Source organism: Dipteris shenzhenensis, chromosome 2 (assembly GCF_047967505.1).
Source record: "Dipteris shenzhenensis isolate YYH24624 ecotype China chromosome 2, Dip_SZ_1.0, whole genome shotgun sequence".
Classification (NCBI taxonomy): Eukaryota; Viridiplantae; Streptophyta; class Polypodiopsida; order Gleicheniales; family Dipteridaceae; genus Dipteris; species Dipteris shenzhenensis.
In genome coordinates, this window is record NC_141597.1 from 15529067 (window position 1) to 15551111 (window position 22045).

Below are 22045 nucleotides of genomic sequence, written 5' to 3' on the forward strand. Positions count from 1 at the left end.
TGCCAAAAAAGTGGCTTGTGGTCAAAAGTGGGAAAAGTGCTTCGGTTGACTTTTGTAGTGGGGAAGGGGCTGCAAAAGCTGCTGGCTTCCCAAGGAGTGTTCACCAAAAACCGAGGTTTAATGCCAAGGTGTTAAATCTAGAAAAAGAAGAGGCCATTTTAGTGAGATTTTAGTGGAAAACCTCCAAAATCTTGAAAAGAGCTTGTATTTGAAGGACTGTTCACAGAAAACCCGGGTGTAATATAATGTAAACTCTTTTTTGACCTGCCCTCTAGGGAAGGCCTAAGTAAAGGCACCCCCCCTTGCAAAAGGGAAAAATCATTTTCCCTATTTCATTGGTTTTTTGTGATTGGTTGGGATCATATGATCACCATTTTCTCATTGTTTTTCTCTTCTTTCTATTCCGGGCATATGAGTGAATGCGATTCACCTTTTTTGGGATTGGAAGTTCAAATTTTAAAAATAAGTTATATTATAGTGAAAAAACTTGCAAAAAACTTAAAAATAGAAAACAAGATGAATTTCATTCAGGTGGCCTGCTCGAGATGGTGCATGGAAAAGAGGGTGAATTGCGAGCTGAGAGAGAGAGAGAGAGAGAGAGAGAGAGAGAGAGAGAGAGAGGGAGGGAGGGATTCAAGAGAGAGAGAGGGGGGGAGAAATGATGGGACCAAAATAGCAACTAGATTTGCAGCAGGCAGTCTTTCCATTGTGGAGCAAGTAACTACTAACTCAAAATTGAAGCTGAATCCTTCTATTTTATCAATTCTTTATTAAGGAAAAAAGAGAATGACTAAAATAGTGGACATGAGACGTGACACAGGGTCCATTAGGACTCGATCCTCCTTGCAAATGTCAGGGGCAGTGATTTATTATTGATTTTGTGATGTCCATATTTTGGAAGCTGAAGACTAGTCCAACAAATACATGAACAAGGCGATATAATAACAGATCCTTGTTGCAGTTTTTACAATATTGTCACATGGACTATAACCATATGAATAAAGGTGTAGTCATCCTTCAATCTTGCATCCATCTTGGATTTCCTTGCTCCCTCGCATTGATAACATGCATTAAACGAGAGGAATGCTATAAGAATTCAGATTAAAAATAAGAAATTTTGAACGGACCACTAATTGAAAATATTCATATTATAATATATGATATATAATTATTATAATCACACATAGTGTGGGTGGGGAGGCGGTGCGCTTCCTTCCCCAAAGAGTTATAATCTGAGGGAACGGGCCCTTCCCTGGGTGCCGAGATAATGTCGAGAATATAAGCGCCGAGGATGAGTCTCGCGAATGGATAAGAAACTGGCATATTACGTGAATGTTAATAGTCGTAATCGTAGTCGAACGCCGAGAGACAATATCCAAAAAACTTACCAATGTGACCCTAAGAGGATCTGAGTGTGTCGTTGAGCGGGATGATTCCAACATTCTCAAATCGTTCAATAGACTGTGGACAGCAGAGCACAAAAAGACAACTATCATTAGAGGAAGTCCAAAGTAGAGCATGTAGCATTCTCACTCTCCACTTAGCCAACGTTATGTGCCTCTCCAACCTCGGCAAAATGGGGGTTTGATCACTGTAGTAAGTCGAGCTTGTGAGAGTATAGCATAAGGTCATTGCGAGGCTCTCTAAAGCTTCACATGCCATGAAGCCCAAACTTGCAAATCGAATAAGGTTTGAAACGTTTATATAGTCTTTTTATTGTGAAAAGCACCCGTATGCTTTTAGTGTTTTAGTCAAAAGCTCAGCTTTTACATCAAACGAAATCAAGGGCATAAGATGAAACCAGATCAAGGGCTTAGATTCATGACAAGTGGCTCAAGGGCGTGTGAGAAAACCCAAACATCTCCCTAGGCTGTTTGCCGTAACAAGAGAAAAAGGGGGATGAAAAATTGGAGCCTCAATTACAAGTCGAATGCCAAGTCGCAAAAGATTTAAAAGTTACTTGAAATAGGCTTTTAGCTTCTTACACAAATCCCCATCACTAAGGCCTAGCCCTATGGTTGCAACAAAATTGCTCGTATTATTGTTCACCAAAAATATTTTTAGCAAACCTATACAAAAGCCTTTTTTTACGGTAGGCGGCTGCCTAGAAGGAAGTTTTCCTTTTCTAAGCCCTCGTTTAGCCATTTGTCGTGATTATAGGTGTTGATCTTTATGAAGATCAAAGGGTTTGAAACGTGCTTTCTAGAAAAGCAAACTTTTGTGAGCTCTTCTTAAGCCATGTGTACAATTTTAGGCCCTTGATTTTAGAAACTCTCCTTCCAAATTTGACCCAAAAGCATACTTTTTTATTCATTCTTCCCGCAAATCTATTATATAAGGAGGGAGATAATTGCATGTTTTCTTTCTTGCCATAACTTGATTGAGTAATTGTTGGACAGAGCTAACTACCTTGCTACTCAAACCTGAATTAGATAATAGTGAGGATTGAGGCCATGAAGGAAAGGCTGTCTAGTGCAACGTAGTTCCAAATTTTATATTTTGTGGCCTCTCCGAAATGGTTTGTCTTTCAAAGAGAAGAAATTTTATGTCCACTTTAAGAGAAAAAATTTAATGTCCACTGTTTGATTTGGCATGGCAGCCTCTTTTCTCGTCAAGAGAATTATTGAGGTTGCGATCATCAATGACCAAAACGATTTTGCTGTACAGATTGAAACTTCAGCAGTCCACCGGAATTTGGCAATCAATTGTACACATCGAAACGCATCAACAGTCCACCTCAATTAGCCAATCAATTGTACAGATTGATAATTGAAACATGCACACTCCACCTCAAATTTGTCAATCAATTCTACCATAATAGGGCACTGGCCGTGCAGTACTCACACACTCCAACGTTGACCTATCGACCATCGTCAACTTTTTGAATAAACCGACATCGGCTCCTACCTTTTCCAAAAAGATGGTCATGCCCAAAAAGATGGCGATGATTCTCTCGGTCGGCTGTTGTGCCCATCAGTTTATCGTCGTCGGCATCATCTTTCCCATAGACCACATCATCTTCGCTTTACTGTTTAACACATCTTTGAACTTTCGCTGAGCTCTCTTCCATCTTTTCTTACAATTCCATGGTTGGCACCGATCTTAAACAATCACGCTTGCTTTCCCATTTGGCTGGCTCCCACGAGTCACAGGCACTTCTGCAGAAACAAGCACCGCACTCTGCCCACTGCCCTCACACGCTTGCTCATGTGAGCCATACGTCCCTGCTCATGCAAGTTCGTCCGCGTCTGCAGCTGCTCCTGTGATCGCAGCCTACTCTACTTTGCAATTTGCGACCGTCAGCTTTGTCCTCCCCCAGATCAGTGCTGCCTTTTTGGTTACCTGTAAAAGCACCTGTGACCTCTTATTAGCTCCCTGCAGGCCTCTCCTCTAGCCTGTACTCCTGCTCGTTGTTGCTAGGCGGCTGGTTCCAGTGCCTCCGCGATGTTCACGCCATGGATCAAAGCAGCGAGTGCGCTGATGTTTCTGACCTTGTTGTCGGAGTTAGGAACTCTCCCTGCACTTTATCAAACGCCATTGATCTTGGGCAGCCATTTGGCAAGGAAAGGAGATGAAACGGAAGTTCGAGGCAAGGGAAGCAGCACGATGGGTCGTGCATTGCGAGCGGCCACCGTCGAAGGAGGAGACAGCGACGACGTGCAGCAATTACGCCGGTAATTGTGACATCAATCCATATCCACGAACCGCCGCTTGCAGAAGAGTCGGTAAACGTCAGAAATCGTCAATTTTCTTTACAGAGAATATATGATGATAACCGAGGAACGATATGTCAAATTTGGGATTTGCTAGAGTAGCAAACGATGGGTGGTAGATTTGCAACGGACGATTGCATCTTTGTACCCGCACTTAGTACTAGAGAGATTTACAACTTTTGAGAGATGCACAGACCGTTTTGAAATCGATGTTCCTTATATTATGCCCGCAATGCGTTCGGAAATGCTACCTAGTGTATTTTTAGCAATTCAGTTCGGGAATCGTCAAGAGCAACGTCCGCATTGATCACGAATGTGGGAACTAAGGAGATATTTGCAATATGGAAGAGAGTCGAGCAAGACTAATTTATGATTTGGGTTGCTCAAGAGTCCAATGTATTTTAATCTTTTAATTTGGAACGACCGAACGTATTAACGTATCAAGAGGCATGCTCAACGAGCTGGACTAATTCTGGTTGGGGTTGCTTATACATATTTGAAATGTACCCGACGATGAACCACAATTGAAGTATTCCATCCGCAACGTAGAAATCTAACCAGTTTTGAGGAAAAATGCTCAAATTTGTTTATAAGAACAAGAAAATCGATAGCACGATGAAGCACGTAACATAAACCTTCGGTCGAAATCATGTTCAACGTCTGAACTGGACGGACTTTGATATTTGGCCGGTTGTTTAATATGGCGATCATTATGGACAGGAAGAAGGAGGTGGATCAAATCTTAGCAGAGACTCAGCAGCTGCTGTTGCCTAATTCGTCGTGCACCAATTCCTGCGTATATTGCTTTATTACTACGGCGAGCTGCGTCCTCTCCCAGCTTGAGTGCCGGATAACTACGTCATAGCCCTCCGATAGCTCCTGTCCTGGCCAATGCTGCTCCTTGCGGTATTCCTCCCACCTATGGCTACTCTAGAATTAGCAGCCATGGCACTAATGTTTCTGGGCTTGCTCTAGGAGGTAGGAATTCCACTCGCACTGCCGTCGTCCTGCGTACAGGCAGCGAGCTGGAATGGGGAATCGATTGTTGGGGCTGCGGGGTCCTTGATCACGACTAGGCGCGCCGTGCGAGAAGACAGAAAGAGTTCCAGCCGGAGCGACGATATCGATGTGGGGCGAGAATGGGCTGAGTAATGTTTACGTAAGTACGACTGTCTTTCCGTTGAGCTAGAGGAAGGTGACAGGTCTTACATGAAAACCGTGATATGCTAAAGATAAACTAGCTAAAGATCGGTAGCGAGTGCACTAGTTAAATGCAACGGAAAATTGTAGCAAGCAACTGTACTGGAGTGGCGCGATGATGAATAATTTGAACTTTTATGCGCGCAACGACGTGGGTGAACAGTTGCGATCCGGTCTTCAGCTTTAGCCTTTACGTACGTAGAAAGCACGCATATCATATGGCTCACCAGCGCATCGAATCAATCCGAAAGAGCGACCAAAATCATTTACTTGTCGAAGGATTTCGGGCTGTGTAATCACTGCTGTCGGAGTGGTTTTGGAGCAAGGAATCGCAAAGAATTCCTTGCTTGTGTTGGTACTGATCGGTATCGAGATCATAGATATATTGTACATGAGCGAGGTAAATTTGGACTTTCATGTGTGGAGGTATCCCGGTAAATACTTTCGTATTCGTCTGTTGTAGATCACGCTCTGCTTTTACTCGTCTTCTTCACGAGTCTCCATACGGTTCTGTTCACGCTTGCAGGCACCTCTCCTTTCTCATAACCAAGTATTTGTAACACACTGCACACTTCCCAGAACCCGAGCACCCTTCTCAGCTTGTAATTTTGGTCGTTTTCTGGGAAGAGTGCTGAAGATGCCCTTTTTTTGTAATTTTGGTCGTTTTCTCGGAAGGGTGTAATTTTGGTCGTTTTCTCAGACACGCTCCAACAAAATCTATCAAGAATCTATGCCCAACACACTAACTAATACATTACATGAGTGCGACAGTTGCCAATCTTTCTTCCTATCCGACATAAATCTACCAGGAGACATGTGATCAGATTTAGCCGCTTCCACTTGTTAATACATTTTGTGAGCACGATAGTTGACAATCTTTCTTTCTATCCGACACAAATCTACCAGAAGACGTGTGATCAGATTTTGCTCTCTTGTCCTCTTCTACATCCAATTCAGTTGTTAATTCCTCCTGCTTAAACGTATGCTTTGTTTGCTTTGCAGGAACGATTTGGATACCAGACGGCAGCTGGCACACTCACATGCACCCACTTCTTCCCATCACTCTCCAGCACACAACGGGAGACATGCAAAATCTGCTAAGCTCACTCCAACCACCGCTCTGGCACCTCCTCCGTCCTCCAATATTATATACCCTCCTGCTCCAAGTCCCCTTCCAGTTAATACAACCCCTGCCAGTCCGGCTGTTGTGCTCCAGGAGTACCTCTTTCCATTGGGGGGCGCTCCATTCAATAGCTGCCATGCTTCCACAATCGTCGAGGTACGAATTTCAAAAAATGCGTCTCCTGTAGTCCTGTTTGAACTAATTGGATTTCCACTTTTTTTGCAAATTGAAAACCTGGGCCCTAGAGCACACGCTCTATCCAATATCTTATTGCATCATCTGCTGCCATTCTTATTCAAATGACGCACATGGAAGCTTTCCGACATTTTCATGATAGTTCTAGTGACGCACATGGAAACTTTCGACTTTTCCATGATACTCTCCATCTGGTCCTGGATAACGAGATTCTAGTTTTTCAGGCACAATCAGGTGTATTTCTTGCGGCTTACTTTGGTGGAAGCCATGAAGGTGCACCAGACGTGAAGATATGGATGCAAAGATACGAGGTACGACTCGGCTTCATCTTCCTTTTTCGTGTTCATTTTTGTGGCGACATATGTTTTAGTTGCTTTAGTATGAATTGTTGCTCTAGGATGGCGTCTGGTCTCCTCCTGAAGTCGTGGACCAAGAACCAGAAGTGCCGCTGTGGAATCCTGTTCTTTTCAGGATGCCTGATAACCAAATTTTGATCTTCTACAAGATTGGCCCTGTAGTCCAACAGTAAGTTCTGGCCTTTCACTATGCTTTTCCACCATATTAAAGATCACCTATCCTGAACAAGAGGCCAATTGCAAGGTCGTTCATTATTCTGTACAATAGAAAAACTGAACGATTGATTGATTGATTGATTGAGAGAGAGAGAGAGAGAGAGAGAGAGAGAGAGAGATTTTAACATCGACAAGAGGCCTCAAAGATCCTTGTGATAGGGATTGCACCCACATGCAGAGAACGGCATTTTTGCCACCACGTCGTATGAAAGGTTAAAACGTTGGTGTCGGGACAAACATGTATGAAGAGGCAATTGTTAATGTTGAAGGTGAGAGATATCAGATAAAAACGCTCTTAAAAGACTCCCTTAGCTTCTTTTATTTACAGCACGATCAGAAAAAAACAATGGTCGTGACATCGTGTTAAGCTGGAATAAGACAGTTCGGAAACCAAAATGAAACGTTCTAATCTACACTCAACTGTGTTATTCTTTTTCCTATGCTATAAATCTTCTATATTTGAGAATGGGATTCAGGGTCCTAGTGGATCATCTTTGTATTTTGGTGCAATAACACCTACAAGCCCGCCTACCTACCCCCCCTAACTCTTACGCGCATGCCCACCCCCACTCCCCATCACCGCACTCATATCATTTAACACAGGCTTTCTGATGGGCAGATTGTCTTATCTATCTCCTACCAATGATTGTATTTGTTACGTTTTTGTAAGCTTCAGGGGATTTGTGTGACAACGTTAACCCTGAACAAGTTTGTGTTGCAACTTGCTGCCTGGGCGAAGGTGGACTTCCATCACCATGAAAGGGAGTCATCGGGATTTAATTCTTTCCCTTTGCCGCAAGTGCAAATGTTTCTTTAAAATTTTGGACCAAGCATATTGCTTAGGATAGGGACCTTAGGTCATTACAGACCCTGGTGTTTTAAATGCATACCTCCTTTCTCACTCTCAAGTTGAGACCTAGGCTGATTAGCAATTAGCATGGACGTGCTTGAAATCAGCAGTGCAATTCTTGTGTGTGCAACTCTGGTAAACATTGGTATGTGAGCCATTTTTGTGTGGGAAAGACCAAGCTGTTGCATCAGCAAGTTTGTGAGGTGTTCCTCAAGAGAAGCCGCCACAGGGGATGCACACCACTTCAACAAACTATCATGGTCAGTTTCCTTCATCTGTTGCTTATTTATAACCTTTGCCACAGACTTGGCCGACTGGTGTATTGGGCTCAGCAGTCCTTTGCCTTACTGTTTCTGCTGCTGTGCCTTGTGGCAGCCTTCCTACTGTGCAGCTGTTTTGCAGGCTGTCCTCCTCATGTACACCTATGCTCATGGCTCACATGTACCATTTTCATGCTGTCCATCTTGGAGTGTAATGGCACATGAGCTAAACTACTCTTGCTAGCCTGTATGACTATCTCTGTAAGCAGAAGCATGAATTCCTCTGTACGAGACTGAATCACGTGTAGCATGTATGTGGCTGATGATGGGACAGAGAGTTTCCTCCTCTCCTGTTGTAGCATATTTAAAGATTGTTACAACCGCCAGTTAAGGCTGGGAGCCTTCTCCCCAAAAGAAATAGACTTCTATGAAGTATAAAGAAGACCACCAAGAGTATAAAACCCAAGGTCGAAAGACATCCTAGTAGAAACTGATCTGGAAATCTGCTGCATGCCAAACCATATGGCCATGAAAGTGTGTATGCAATGTCTGTCCATATGCTACACTCGGTCTTAGCTGGGTGAATCTATCTCCCGTCAATCACCCCTGTACATCTAGCACTCCAAATGTGCCAGGCAGTGATACTAGCGATGATCCTCTTCTTGTGCCCAATGATGCATGTGCAGTGAGTAAAGGAACAATATCCAAGCAGCGGACCTGAACTGAAAGAGACTGCACTATAACATGCGGGGACTAACTGTCCGGAAATTAGATGAACATACAGGGAAGAACTCTAAGCATGAAAGACACCAAGATTATTTATACATGATTGCCAATTGGCATAAAAACTGCACGGAGAACACTCCCCTCTAACTATGACATGAAGGAGAGGGAGCTATGCTGCGGAAATAGGACACCCAAACCTCGCCCATCGGATGGCTAAAAGGGGTTGCTGAGGCTGGGAGCTGGATGCTGAAATGAGGGACAAGCCTCCCCTTTATATAGTAGCTGCAAATGCCCATTTTGGCCGACCCAACCAGCCTGAACTGGCCGACCAGCCAGTCGGCTGGTTGGCTGGGCTGGTCGGGCTGTTTGCTCAGTCCTAGGGGCCCACCTGGGTTGAGGCTGCCTATAAAATGCGCCTCTCCCAGCCAACTTTCCATGCGTGCTGCTGCCCTTTGGAGGCCCCAAAACCTCCTGAATCTGATGCATAGGGGGCTGCAATCGGTTGACAAGGCAGCCAGTTGTCACTGCCACTTGGGCTTGACCCTGGTGCATGTGGCATGCACTCTGAAAGCCCATGAAGAATCCGGGCTTTCATAGAAAACCTCAGGTCTATCAGCCAAGCTACCGAACTCCTGGACTACTAGAACCCTCTACAAAGGACGACTCCTATGCATCTACTCCTGACTTTTGATTCTTGGTGTGCAGTTCACGCAGGGTGTTTTGCCTCTGATGTTGCTTTTCCACTGCTAACAAATTCTGCCAAGACTTGGGCTGGCCTTCCACTAAAATTTGTGGCACAACTGCTGCAGGTGTCTTCCATTTAATCCCTCACTACGGATCAGTCCAGATGACTTGTAACATTCCCCCCAACTGTCGTTGTAACTTCAATGTCTCTAGTGAGATGTCTCCATGTATTCTCATTCCACCTCGAATTCGTGGTTTGCAGGCTGCCAGCAAAGTTTGCTGCCTTGTGCAAGGTGAAGCATGTTGAATGTTCAGCTTGGCTTCATTGGGTTCTATCTTAGGCTCGTCTTTGGTGAGATCGATTGGCCGATTGGCCTCTTGTGCCCATGGCTCAGCAATATGTTGTTACTCCATCAAGATACAGGTTGTTGAGCTCACTGGTTTGTCGCCTGATGGGAGTGGTTCTTGGCTTTCACCCCTTGAGTCAGCCGGTGTTGCTGGGGGTGGCTTTTGCTATAGAGGTGCAGTTGTGGTTGTTGCCCCGAATATAGATCTTGATCATCCGTTTGTTGATGAACATCAGTGCGGGAGGGCTCGGAAGGTCTAATTAAAAGCTGTAGTAGCTCATACAGCCAGCCTAGAGTTCATCCCTTTTTTGCTGAATGTTTTTACAGATGGTGGATGCCTTGTCGTTGAACTTCGTTTGCAATTCTTTTAGTTTTGGTCCGGGAGACAGGCACTTTGTTCATGGCTGGATCCACTTAGGCTTCAAGAATTTGCAGCCCAGCTTTTAGGGTGATGTTTTCCTTGTTGATATGGTCCTTGTGATTGGTGGTAGGAATCACCTTGTGCTTGCTTCTTTTGCTGACCTGTTTCATCTTTGCAGCTTCTCTTTGAGGGAATCGATTTCTCGGCTCGCTTCTGCCTCTCTTTGGGCTGCTTGGGCAATGGCTTCTTTGGCTTTTGATTCCTTGTTCTTCCATTGCTCCTTCTCTATTTCCAAGTTGTTTTGAATCTTTGGATGTCGACCTGTGAAGCTTCCTAGCAAGGAATCTTAATTCACTCATTCATGAAAATGAGATGATGTCCTGGTATGTCAAAAAAGCCTCAGGTTTGAATCCCTCACCTCAGGAGTTCTTTCATGATATGGACAATTCTTTTCATGGCTTATTGTGCAAATTGCAGCTACAACAGTCTAATTGAGATCTTGAAGAGTAAGACTTTGATGTAGTTCGAGTAATACTTCCAAAAGAGAATGGCCCTCCATCTTGAAGTATGCAGACAGTGATCATCAATACTTTGCCGAAAAAACAGTGCTAATTATATTACTTCGAGAACAAGATACAAAAAGTCAGCTTGTAGCTGATGGGCTGCATACACAAATCGGACACAGCCCTAAAAGGTAACACAATAAATCACTCTCTCACGTCGGGATAAAGCGGGTGTGAATGAACAGCCATCGGGGTGGTGAGTAGCACCACCGAAGGCCCTGCGAGGTCTGCTCGAAGAAGAGGCCCTGAGTGTTCCAAGCCCGAAGGAAGCGTCTCCGTTTCTCTTGACCGGACCGGGAATCTCCCTGAATCTGGTCCCACTGGCCTCTGAGGGTATGAATAATCTCGCACCAAATATCAGTCATGACCTGGGCAGTCGATAAGGAGGTGCCACCGAGGATCTGCGCGCAATGCGAGGTCCAAATGTGCCACCCTGCTATGCTGCTGATAATCTCCCAGACTGGCTGCCTCTCCTGAACTCCTATATCCGCCTCTGCTAGGTGCTGCGGGATACCCTCGAGCAGCCCCCAAGTACCCTGCGTGATAAGGAAAGTGGGGTCCTGCTGGCATGCCTCGAAGAAGTGATGTAGACCAGGTGCGGTGCTGCACCAACAGAATGCGCCCCACGTGATCAAGCCTAGCTCTGGTGCTGCGCGAGTGAGAATCCCGAGAGTCCACCTCCACACTTCCTGGGCGCGAGTACAGCTCCACAGGTAGTGCTTTGGTGACTCCTCAACCACACGGCAGATCTGACATCGTCCGTCCTGGCCTATCTGTCTCAACCAGCTCCCCACCGGAAGACCTTTGTGGGCGAGAAGCCACAGGAAGTAGGAGATCTTCCGCGGCCGCCAACTCTCCCACAAGGTCTTCCAGAAGGCCTGCAAAAAGAATCTGGAGATACCCTGTGCATACCAGCTAGGCCGCTGGGTGGGGGGGCGACTCTGCATCCTCCCAAGGACTCGCCTGCCCAAAGTCGTGCTGTAGGCGAAGAAGGAGGTCGGTCCCTGTCCTGTCACAACCTCTGGCCAGCTCCACTCTCCTGGGTCCCACTCAAGCTCTGACAAGGCCCGCCCCTCCCAGAGCCAAAGTTGCCAAAGCTGCAGCTGATCTTGCTCAATGCTAGGGTCGGTACGCCAGACCTTCCCCAAAAGGCCTACGATCCAAACCCTCTGCCATGGGAGTAGGGGGTCGATGAGTGCATCCTCTCTCCTGAGTCGTCCATCCCCCATAACCGCGAAGAAAGAAATAGAGGAGTCGACCATACGTCCTGCGACCACCAGTGGGATGCCGCGGGGGGTGAACTGTCCAAGCCAACGGTCGTCACCAGGCGTGAGGATCTGAGGCTCCGGTGGAACCAACCAATCAGCTGGGATCGCGCCGTCGATCTCTGTGCGTCTCGCCTGGGCTCCACGAACACCTCCAGCGGCGTCTGCTAGATCAGCCGTCTCCAAATATCTGTACGTGTCCCTCCAAACTCGAAGGGACCGGGCTGGCCCCCTCATCCAACCATCCCACCTGATGTGTGATCTCTCCCCCAACTGAAGGCCCTCGGCATCTCTGACCTGATCGTTCCAGATGAGCGGCTGGCGATCAATCTCCTCCTGACAGCGGGGAGGGGACTGAATGAGACTGAGGCGGAGCCGCCTCCAAACCATGAGGAGGCTACGAACGAGTGGGGAACGGGGCTGAGTAAGTGGGGCGGAAGTGAAGATCCACCTGAGGGACGGGAGCCACTCTCCACCTCGTCGTGGGACACAAGAACCGACCCCCTGCTGAAGTAGCATCTTCCACGTCTGCCCCCCCGGGGTCAAACCGCGGATGACTAACTTGCCTAGCAAGGCCTGACTCTGCAGCTCTGGATCGATGACTCCCAGGCCTCCCTCAGCCTGCGGAAGAATAACTGTCTGCCAAGCAACCCTGGCTCTGGTATCTCTGAGGCCATCCTCCCCGGACCAAAGGAAGTTTCGAACCAGCCTCCTAAGCTGTGCCACACTGGATCTCGAGAAACACCAACAGGAAGCCACATACCAAGCCGTGGCAAGGAGGACTTGGTTGACTACCAAGGCACGACCTGCAAGGGAAAGCTTAGCAGTACTCCAGAAAGCCAGCTTCCGTCAGATGGAATCTAGCACCGGGAGAAACTGCTGAGCTGGCGTGATGTCCAGGCCGACCTGAAAACCCAAGTATCTAGCTGTCTGTCCCCGCGGGATCCACCTGAAACCCAAAAACCTCCCCCACTGAGAACGCGCCCCGGGGTTTGTGAGGAAACCAACTGATTTGTTCCAGTTGATTTTCGCACCAGCAGCTGAACAGAAGACCTCCAGGGCCAACCTCACCCTCTCCAGCATCAACTCGTCGTCCTGGACATACAGGGCTGTGTCATCCGCGTACTCCGAGTCCAAGAGCTCCGTGTCCTCCCGGAGGGGGAGGCGAACACCCCTGATCCCTGTAGACCTCGCCCGGAGATAGTAAGTCATAGCCTCGGCGAAGAAGAGAAACAGGTAAGGGGCAAGGGGGCAGCCCTGACGCACTGATCTCTCCAAGCCAAAACGCTCTCCCAACCTGCCTCCAATGATGACTCTGCTAGAGGCTGTCCTGTACAAAGCTGAAATGCCCTGAATCCAACCTGCTGGGAAACCTAGCCGCTCCAGAGTCCCCTCCAGAAAGGACCAGTCCACCCGATCGTAGGCCTTCTCAAAGTCGAGAAGTAGGATGGCTAGATGTGATCCGCTATGCTGAGCCCACTCTGCCGCCTCTGAAAAGGTGAAGACATTGTCTAGAATACTGCGATCCTGAACAAAGCCTGTCTGAGTGTCGTGAATGATGTCTGGAAGTAGAGGTCGGACTCTGGCGCTGATCATCTTGGCTAGGATTTTGTAGGCAGTGGTAAGGAGAGTGATCGGGCGCCACTGACGGATCTCCTGTCTATCTCCTCCCTTCGGGATGAGGCAAATTAGTCCCGAGGAGAGGCTCTCTGGCATATAACCGCTGCTGAAAATCCTCTGAAAAGCTGCTAAGAGGGGCTGATGTATCTGGTCCGAGAAGGAGGTGAAGAATGCCCGGGATAGCCCATCCTCACCTGGGCATCTCTGTCCATCGATGGCCATCAAGGCCTCCAGCATCTCATCCGTGGTAAACGGTGCCAATAGCATCGCCTGCATGCTAGGCTGGACCAAGGAAGGAGTGTGTCTCCACACCTCCTCGCGGGCACGACGAGTGCGAGGAGCAAGTGGCTCCTGCTGAAAAAGGGTCCTATAAAAGTCGGTGGCCAGTCCCAAGACCTCTCCCGGATCCATGACAATGTGTCCCGACGCTGTCCTGAGACTCTGAAGCTGATCACCTGCAGCTCTCTGGCCATGTGTCCTGAAGAACTCCCTGCACATCCGGTCACCCTTCCGAGCCCAGAAGGAGAGAGAGGCATGATAGGAAAACTCTGAGCGACGCTGGAGTGTCTCCTCAAGAAGGGCTCTGGCTCGAAGGGCCTGGATCCGAAGCTCCTCCGAGCCCGGGGATGCCTGCTGGAGCCGCTGAATGGAGGCGAGGTCTCTCCGAAGGGCTCTCTCTCTACCCCACCACTCCTGTCGAACCTGTAGGGCTGCGAGCTGGCAGATCTGGCTGGACTCCTGCAACGCCTGCGCCACCGAATCAACCAAGTCCTCGCACTCGCACCAGTCTCTGTCCCAAAGATCGCAAATACTGCTGCGCACGTCCTCCCTCGAGAAAATGGAATCGGGAATCCGGCATGAGCGGGGGGGAAGGGTCTGAGCTGCCAAATCTAGTGATAAGAGCACCGGCGCATGGTCGGAGAGTGTCGTCCCTGGAACTATACCGGCCTGACCGCCTCTGCTGATGGCCCAATCACTAACATAGAATCTGTCCAGCCTCTCCAGGAGTTTGCCTCCTTCCCTGCGAAAACCCCACGAGAAGTCCAAGCTCCCGTGCCAACGCCGGAAGGACGGGTCTCGCCAACAGTCCCTTCCTCCTGTCGCAAAGATAAAAGAGTCCCAAGCGGACTGCTCTGCCTGAGCCATACCTGTAAACTCCGGTCCTCTGCCCTGCTGGTCCTCCAAGGTCTCCAAATTGTTGAAGTCACCTCCAACAATCCAGGAATCCATGTCTGGGAGAATCCCTGTAAGTGTCCTCCAGAAGGTGGCTCTACAACGGAGATCTGTGGGGGCATAAATGTTGAGGATTCCAACTCTGGAGCCCTCTAATTCCAGGCCTACCCAAAGGGCACGACCTGGAATCAACGTGCCATGATCGAAAACTCCCTGGGCTAGCTGCTCTCCCACGGAAGTACAGACACCACCACTCCTCCCCAGTGCGCCGATCAAGGGCTCCCAATAAGTGTGAGAGCGACCAGTGAGGATCTTCCCACATCTACGGGAGTGAGCCGCCGAAAGCTTGTGTTCCTGTAGCAGAAGTACATCCACACGTCCTATCACTGCTGGCTGAAGTTCCTACCTCAGAATGAGCTTCCTGGGACCACGGGTGCCAGAAGAGTGAAACCCATTCACATTCCAGGATACGAGGTGTAGGCTCATGGTGAGGACTGGGAGGCAGCGAACAACTGTCTGCTCGCGGTCGAGGTCGAAGAAGAAGCTGACACTTCGGAGGAGAGGCGCTGGCGCTTATGGGAAGGTTTGGAGGGGGAGGCGGGGTCGTCCTGCCCGTCCTTCAACACCTTCAGCAAAGGCGAGAGGCCTTTGGTACCATGAACAAAGGCTTTCTCGAGCCAGCTCGAGATCTCTGAGGTGGACATCCCGTAGAAAGCACGGAGTTTCTGAGGCGTCCAGGCTCTGACATCTTGGGGAAGGGGCCAAGACAGGGGGGGCCTGAGGATCACAATCAGTCTGAATCGTTTGGCGGCGCAACGCCACCGCAGGCGCACGTCACCCTCGGACCACTGAGTCTCGAGAAGCTGCCCACCGGACGGGCCTATCCAGGAACAAATCTGAGCATGCGTCTGCTCCCTGAGAGCCTCCCAAACCGAGTCGTCTGTCCAAGTCTCGGAGCCGTCACTGAGGAACATGAAAGCAAAACTAGGGCCATCCCTAGGGGCCAAGGCGGCTATCTTCCCATCCGCCCCTTTGCGGAGCAGGAATATACTGATGTCGAGGCAAGCAGGGAAGGTCCCGAGGTCGGCCACATCCAAGTAGTCCCAGGGGCCAGATCTGTAAAAGTCGCGGGGGAGCTCTCTCTCCTGAGGCTGAGGCCCATCAGAGTCTGCCACTGAGGGGCTAGCGGACGGAGAAGCCTGCACCGGAGGTGGTGGAGACTCCGGGTGTCCTATCAGCGGAGGGGGAGGGGGAGGGGGAGGAGGCTGGGGAAAAAGCAGCTCAGACTCCTCAGGGGCGGCTGGCGGTGGAGAAGGAGGAGGGGGAGCGGGAACTGCCCTCGGCTGGGGAACCGACGGAGCAGCTTGCTCTGCGGGAGAACTGAAAGAGGCGGGGGGGGGGGGAGGGATGGGGCTGCAACTGAAACTGGGGCTGAAAAGGAGGGGAAGAAGACTGAGGAGGACGCGGGGGCTGAAGCTGCGGGTCGGGAGGCAAGGGGTGCCGTTGGGGGACGGGCTGGGGCTGGAGGGGGGGAGGCTGGGGAGAGGGAGAAAGGGGGACCTGAGGCTGTGGAGGGCGGGCTACCGTCGAGGAAGATGCTCTCCCAAGTCCCTGGGGCGGCTGCCTATCGGGTCTCTGGGGTGCAGCTACAAGTGGGGTAACCTCTGCCTCCTTGCCTTTGTTAGAAATCTTCTTGTTCTTTCCCTTTTTTCTTCTAACCTCAGTCCAGCCGCCAGCAAGCTCTGGTCCGGGCTCCGGCTGCCTCTGCTCCTCCTGGCGTGGCTGTCCGCCGGAGGGGGGAGGAGGGGGCGGAGCGAGGGGAGGCGGGGAGGGCCGAGAAGAGCTGGCGAAACGTGGGCAGGCAGCCGCCAGGTGTCCAAAGCCGTGACACCTCAGACACTGTCCTGGCTGTCCGGTGACTACCATGCTCTGGGTGATGCTGCCGGCACCTGTTACTATCTCGATCACTGCCGGGAGAGTCGCAGGATCCGCCACAGCCACACGAACTCGGGGGGCTCCTGCCATAGTCACCGCATCGGCGAAGGTATCGTGCATAACCCAGCCGAAGTGGGAACCAAGGTCCCTAACAATCGGCCGCAGCTCAGCAGCAAGACCAGGAAAAACCAGCGTCACTGGATGGCGAGGTATACGGAATCGGGCATCAAAATCTGCTGCGCTGAACCCACGGTACCACGGGACTATCATGATAATCTTCCCGTTCACTGACGTGGGGGACCCAGCAATCAGGTTGCTCGCAGCTTTCGCACTGGAGAGTTTGAGCCAGAAGATGCCCCTTCCCATAAGGGCCACCTCCACAATATGGCCGTCCTCTAACATGAGAGTGGACTGGAGCCAGTCCGTGATGGCTGATCTGGAGGGGGAGTGTCCAATGACTCTGCCGTAGACTGATGTAAGAGCAAAGTCATTGGCCACCTCCTGAACCCGAGATGACTGCTGCTCGGTCAGGATGACGCGGTAGGCATCTGGAGAGGGAGGGACCGTCTGGGCCTCCGGTTCCGGGCAGGGAGCCGCCATACCGCCAAGACAAACTGCGAGGCTTCCGATGAGGAAGAGGCTGTCACCCTAAAAACGGGGGGGTAGAAGCGGGAGGGTGGAGCCTGGGTGTGACGGGAACGGAGGTGGCGCACGAGGTGGCGGACGGGGGGTGGGGAGGAATGGAGAGGCGGAGGGGGCGAGTGGGGCGAGTGGGGGGGGGGGGAAAAAAAAAAAAAAAAAAAGTGGACGGGCTGGCGGCGGGGGTGAGCGGAGAGGAGCGAGGGGGTGGCGGGCTGGGGTGGGGCGGTAGCGGGGCGGGGGTAGCGGGGCGGGATGGGGCGGTAGCGGGTAGGGCGGTAGGACGGTAGCGTAGCGGGCGGTGGACGGTAGCGGGACGGGGGGTAGCGTGGCGGACGTAGTGGGGCGGGGGGGTAGCGGGCTGGGGCGGAAGGGGGTAGCGGGGCGGGGGTGAGCGAGGGGATAGTGAAGCGGGGTAGCGGGGCGGGATAGCGACAGAATAGCGGGGGGTAGCGGGCGGGATAGCGAGGGTGAAAGGAGGGGATAGCGGGGCAGGGGTGAGCGAATGGGATAGCGGGGGCGGGGGTGAGCGGAGGGAGTAACGGCGGAGGGGGAGGTAGAGGTACGGCGGGGGAGGAAGGGGAGCTCGCAGGAGCAGGAGCAGCTCACGGTCCGTGTCCAACTTGTGACCACGTGATCATCAATACTTGGTTTAGCCAATGTCGGAGTCTTCAGCAGCTCCATTGTAAGGTGGCGGCGGTTCTCCCCTCAACTTAGACAACTAGTCCCACAAGAATTCTAGTGCCTTAGCCATTGGATCTATATTGAGTTTCCGACCCTTGCTCACTTGAGATCAATGTTTTCATTCTCAAGCCGGGTAAGGAAGAATAGAAGGGTGTGGTTGGGGGTCCTTGATTAACTTTGCTTTCATGGCATTAGAACATAGGCATGGACAATCTCCCTCTTTGATGGCATGATGTGTTGTCAAGTAATAGCATGCTAGGAGATGAGTTGGCTCAAGAAGCGGCACACTCTTGATTCTTGCCAAATGGATGCTACTCTAAGCAAATCTTGGATGAGTGACATTGCGGACCTTGTTAGATCGTCTCTTGTTTATGGCAAGTAATGATCATAAAAACCTTTGATACACCACACCAGAGTTTGGCCTTGGATATAATTGTTGAACAATTTGAAGCGAGGTTAACAGAATCACCATGTAGGATGGTGTAGAAGGGGGTAGTCGATTATCCCTGTAATACACTAATACACTCCATAAATGTCCAAATTAGAATATTTTGACATAATTTATCCATCTTGGCATCGCCTTGGCAATCTGTGAGAGCCTTCAATATCAACTACATTGAGTATGACTACAAAGATGAGCTCATGAAAAACCAAGAGGAAGAATTCCAAGCTCAATATTTAAGCATAAGAGGCTCCAATTAATAGTCCATCAAGAGGGACATAGGGGGGGAGGGGTGTGTATATGTGCATGTGTGTGTGGGGAGAGATAAAGAAAAGAAAGAGAAAGTTTATTAATGTCTACAAAAGACCAATGGGTCTATGAGACTAAAAAGAAACCAGACATAATGAAACCTAATGGTGGGGCCACTAAAGTGGGCATGCCTACCCAAGGCTGATGCCTGTGACAAGAAATAAAAGTAGTACATTGCTATATTGCTGCAAGAGAAACCCACAATGGGGGAAGCAATACCAAGGAGAACCCCTTGGGTGTCTATCAATTGGTCACCTGGCCTTGAGTGGATGGACCTGTGTATGTGGTCTGTGGGACCAACACAACTAGACGATTGAGGAATAGTAGCTTAGGATCTGGCAAGGGTTGGCCTCAAGAGAGAAAATTAGTGATAGAATGTTGTTGTCACTTGGCCTGTTTGTCCATTCCTCGTCCTCCGTAGTCTCCATGATGTGGCCCGCTATTTGACAATTGCTGCTGCTGCTCCTCCCCACACGAGCTGCCCCTCCCTCCTCTCAGTCTAGCCTCTCCTCTCAGCCCCCCTCCCCCTCCCTCTCAGCCTCTCCCTCTCCTCCCTCTCAGCCCCTCAGCCTCTCCCTCTCCTCCCGGCTGCTACCTGCTCTCCCTCCCGCCCTCTCCTCCCTCCCTCCTCCCGACTGCTACCCCCATCTCCCTCCTACCCTCTCCTCCCTCTCTCGTGCTTCAGGCCAATCCATTGGCACTGAGCTCCAGGAGGATCTTCTTGACACCTTTCTCGTTGGGCTTTGACCCTGTGGAGGAGGATGGCCGGACATTTTCACTCTTCGTCAGATTCCCCGGCCTCCCTCAGGTGTACCATCGACTCTTATCTTCCATTGGAGCCGCTTTCGGGATGGCATCGAAATACCCCCCTTCCTAGGATGCCTTCTTCGGTAGCAGAGGCAGTCAGATCAGACGAGGTACCACGTGTTAGGGTCATTGTCTGTGACCCTAACCTTACGGATGACCACACCATGCTTCAGTGTCTAGGTGGTTCCTTCTTCAGGCAGAGAGTCGAGATCGCTGGGAGACAAGATCAATGTAGGATTTGTAGGACCCCTAGGCACTTTGCCAGAGATTGCCCAAGGAGGAAAAAAAAGAAAAGGCCTAAAAGGTCCACGGGTGTTGTGGCTCCTAGCACCACCTCGGCTGGACCTACTTCATGTTCTACCACACATCCTACCACTTCTCGTGCTGCTGGGACGTTTCACCTCCCACCTAGGACCGTTGGGTACAGCCTCTCATCTTGGACCTTCGTTTACAGAGCGCACGGGACCTCAGCATGTCCTGTTCTAGTCATCCCCCTGTTGGGTGCACTGGAGAGTTGTTGAGCCCAGCTCCACATCAGGAGGCTACTGATGGCGCCACGGACCCTCCCTTACAGGTAGGAGATATACTTGTTTTAGTTCCTTGTGCTGATGAGGTTGCTCCCATCTCTTCAGATGTTCACGTGAAGGGGCTTTCTCCTAGGGAGCAAACCTTTGCTGAAGCTCATGCCGTACTCCAGGCTAATGCTGCCATTTTGGCTGAGATCAATCAGCAAGAGCAGCCCCCTTTCACTCTTGTTCCTACTTCTTCACCTCTTGATAGAGGTAAGGGGATTATTGCTTCTACTCCTTCATTAGCAAGGATCCTCCACACACCTACACCAGGAGCATCATTCAAGAATTCTTTTGTAGTTCTGGCAGACATGGTAGAGTTTGATTTAGAGGAGTTTCTACCCTCTACCCTTGGGGAGCACCTCGTTCAAAGCACCATGGATAGAGCTTCCCCCTCTGCAGGTGTGGGAGTACTTTCCTCAGTTGACTTCCCTCCTCTTGATAGGAGAAATTTTTCCCAGGAGAGAGATATCTGTGCTACCAGGTCGGGTAGAGTTTTTCATCCGGCCTCTTCCTCTCGTCTCGATGAGGATTGTCAGTTGGAAGGTTCAGGGCCTTGGAGGTGTACCTCACCGCCGCCATAGGCAGCTCATTCGTAACCAACGTCATCCTAGTGTTACTGGGGGCCCCTTTATGTCCTCATGATTCACACAAACTGGATGTCAGGGATTGTGCCAATTCGGGTAAGCTTCTTTCACGGCATACTTTTTGGTCACCCACCTTGGGCTCCAAGGGAGGTACTTGTATTTCTGTTTCTTCTTCTATGCTACCCTTGGTGATTGGGCATGGGATCATAGTTCCCTCTAAAGCTCAATGGGTCATTCTTTTGATTGGTGGGTGTAAGATTGGTTTCTTAAACCTTTATGCCCCCAATTCAAGAGGGAACCATGTCCTTTTCTGGAAGGAGCTGCTTTCTTGGTCTTGCATTGCAGAGTCTTGGATCATTGGGGGTGATTTCAACATGGTTGAAATGCCCACAGACAAAAGAGGTGGTAGGGAAGGTGGCTTACATTTCCTAGAGAAAGCAGCCGTGGATGCCTTCCTTTTTCAGTACAGTGGTAGAGATGCCTGGCATCATGATGCTTTTCACACTCAGCCACTATCACTCGTGTTTTCTTAGTCGAATAGGACGTTGCAATTGCCTATCCATGCATGGATTAACAAGTTTTATGTGGATGATTGGGCTCTGGATAGAGGTGGGATAGTATGCATCACACCTAGGGTGTCCACTTCAGATCACTTTCCAGTTGTTCTGTATGTTTCAGATCCTCTACTCTGCCAATATTAGAATTCTAATGCATTTTACGCAAAGGAGGGCCTCACAGAGGCAGTGTTGCAGACTTGGGTATCTCACATGCATGATGGACTTCTTTCCCGTCAGATATAGCAGCAAACCTCTCAGATATTAGCGACTTTTATCACTCAGTTGCTCGGTTTAGGTCAGGTGAGATCCTCATGCAAGAGATAGGTATCCGCTAGCAATTGGCTGCTCTTCATAAGGAAGAGTAGAAGAGGCCTACAGATGCTTGGGTTCAAGAGCGCCTTGCTCCAACAAGGGCTTAGCAGCAATCATTGTTGGATCAAAGAGCAGAGTATGCCTTTCATGCCAGGGAGTCATTTTGGACCCAGACGGCACGTAGGGTCAACAAGCAATTTTTCTCTACTCTTGGCCACAGACATAGTAGGGAGAGTGTTTCACAACTTGTTGACTCATACGAAGTTTTATAGACACATCTAGATACCTTCTTGCAGCAGGTAGCTACATATTTCTATGCCTCCCTTCTTACAACAGATCTTGACACTTAGGCCAGAGATGATGCTCGAGTTATTATTTGGCAGCACTTACCTATGTTGGTGACTGGAGATATGATAGTCTCACTTGATGCACCATTCACCAACATAGATTTCAGGATTGCTCTCTCTGCCCTTCACAAGGGCAAGTACCCTGGTTTAGATGGCCTTACACCCTCTTTCTTTATTTCATTTTGGGGTCAGATTGGGAATCACA

General features: G+C 49.9%; 1 protein-coding gene across 2 annotated transcripts in view; it reads left to right on the forward strand.

The window, feature by feature from the left end:
* The first annotated feature begins 3227 nt into the window (after positions 1-3227).
* Positions 3228-22045, forward strand: part of LOC147904377 (uncharacterized) — a 130523-nt gene continuing 111705 nt past the window's right edge. Inside the window, exons 1-4 of one of the 2 annotated variants that reach the window (XM_087394158.1) lie at positions 3228-3674; positions 5916-6192; positions 6456-6542; positions 6629-6756. In XM_087394158.1, the coding sequence (XP_087250284.1) occupies positions 3445-3674; positions 5916-6192; positions 6456-6542; positions 6629-6756 (722 nt within the window). In that variant the 5' untranslated portion in view covers positions 3228-3444. Of the gene's footprint in view, positions 3675-4789; positions 4873-5915; positions 6193-6455; positions 6543-6628; positions 6757-22045 lie in introns of those variants that run through there. The other variant, XM_087394165.1, reaches the window with a different exon arrangement.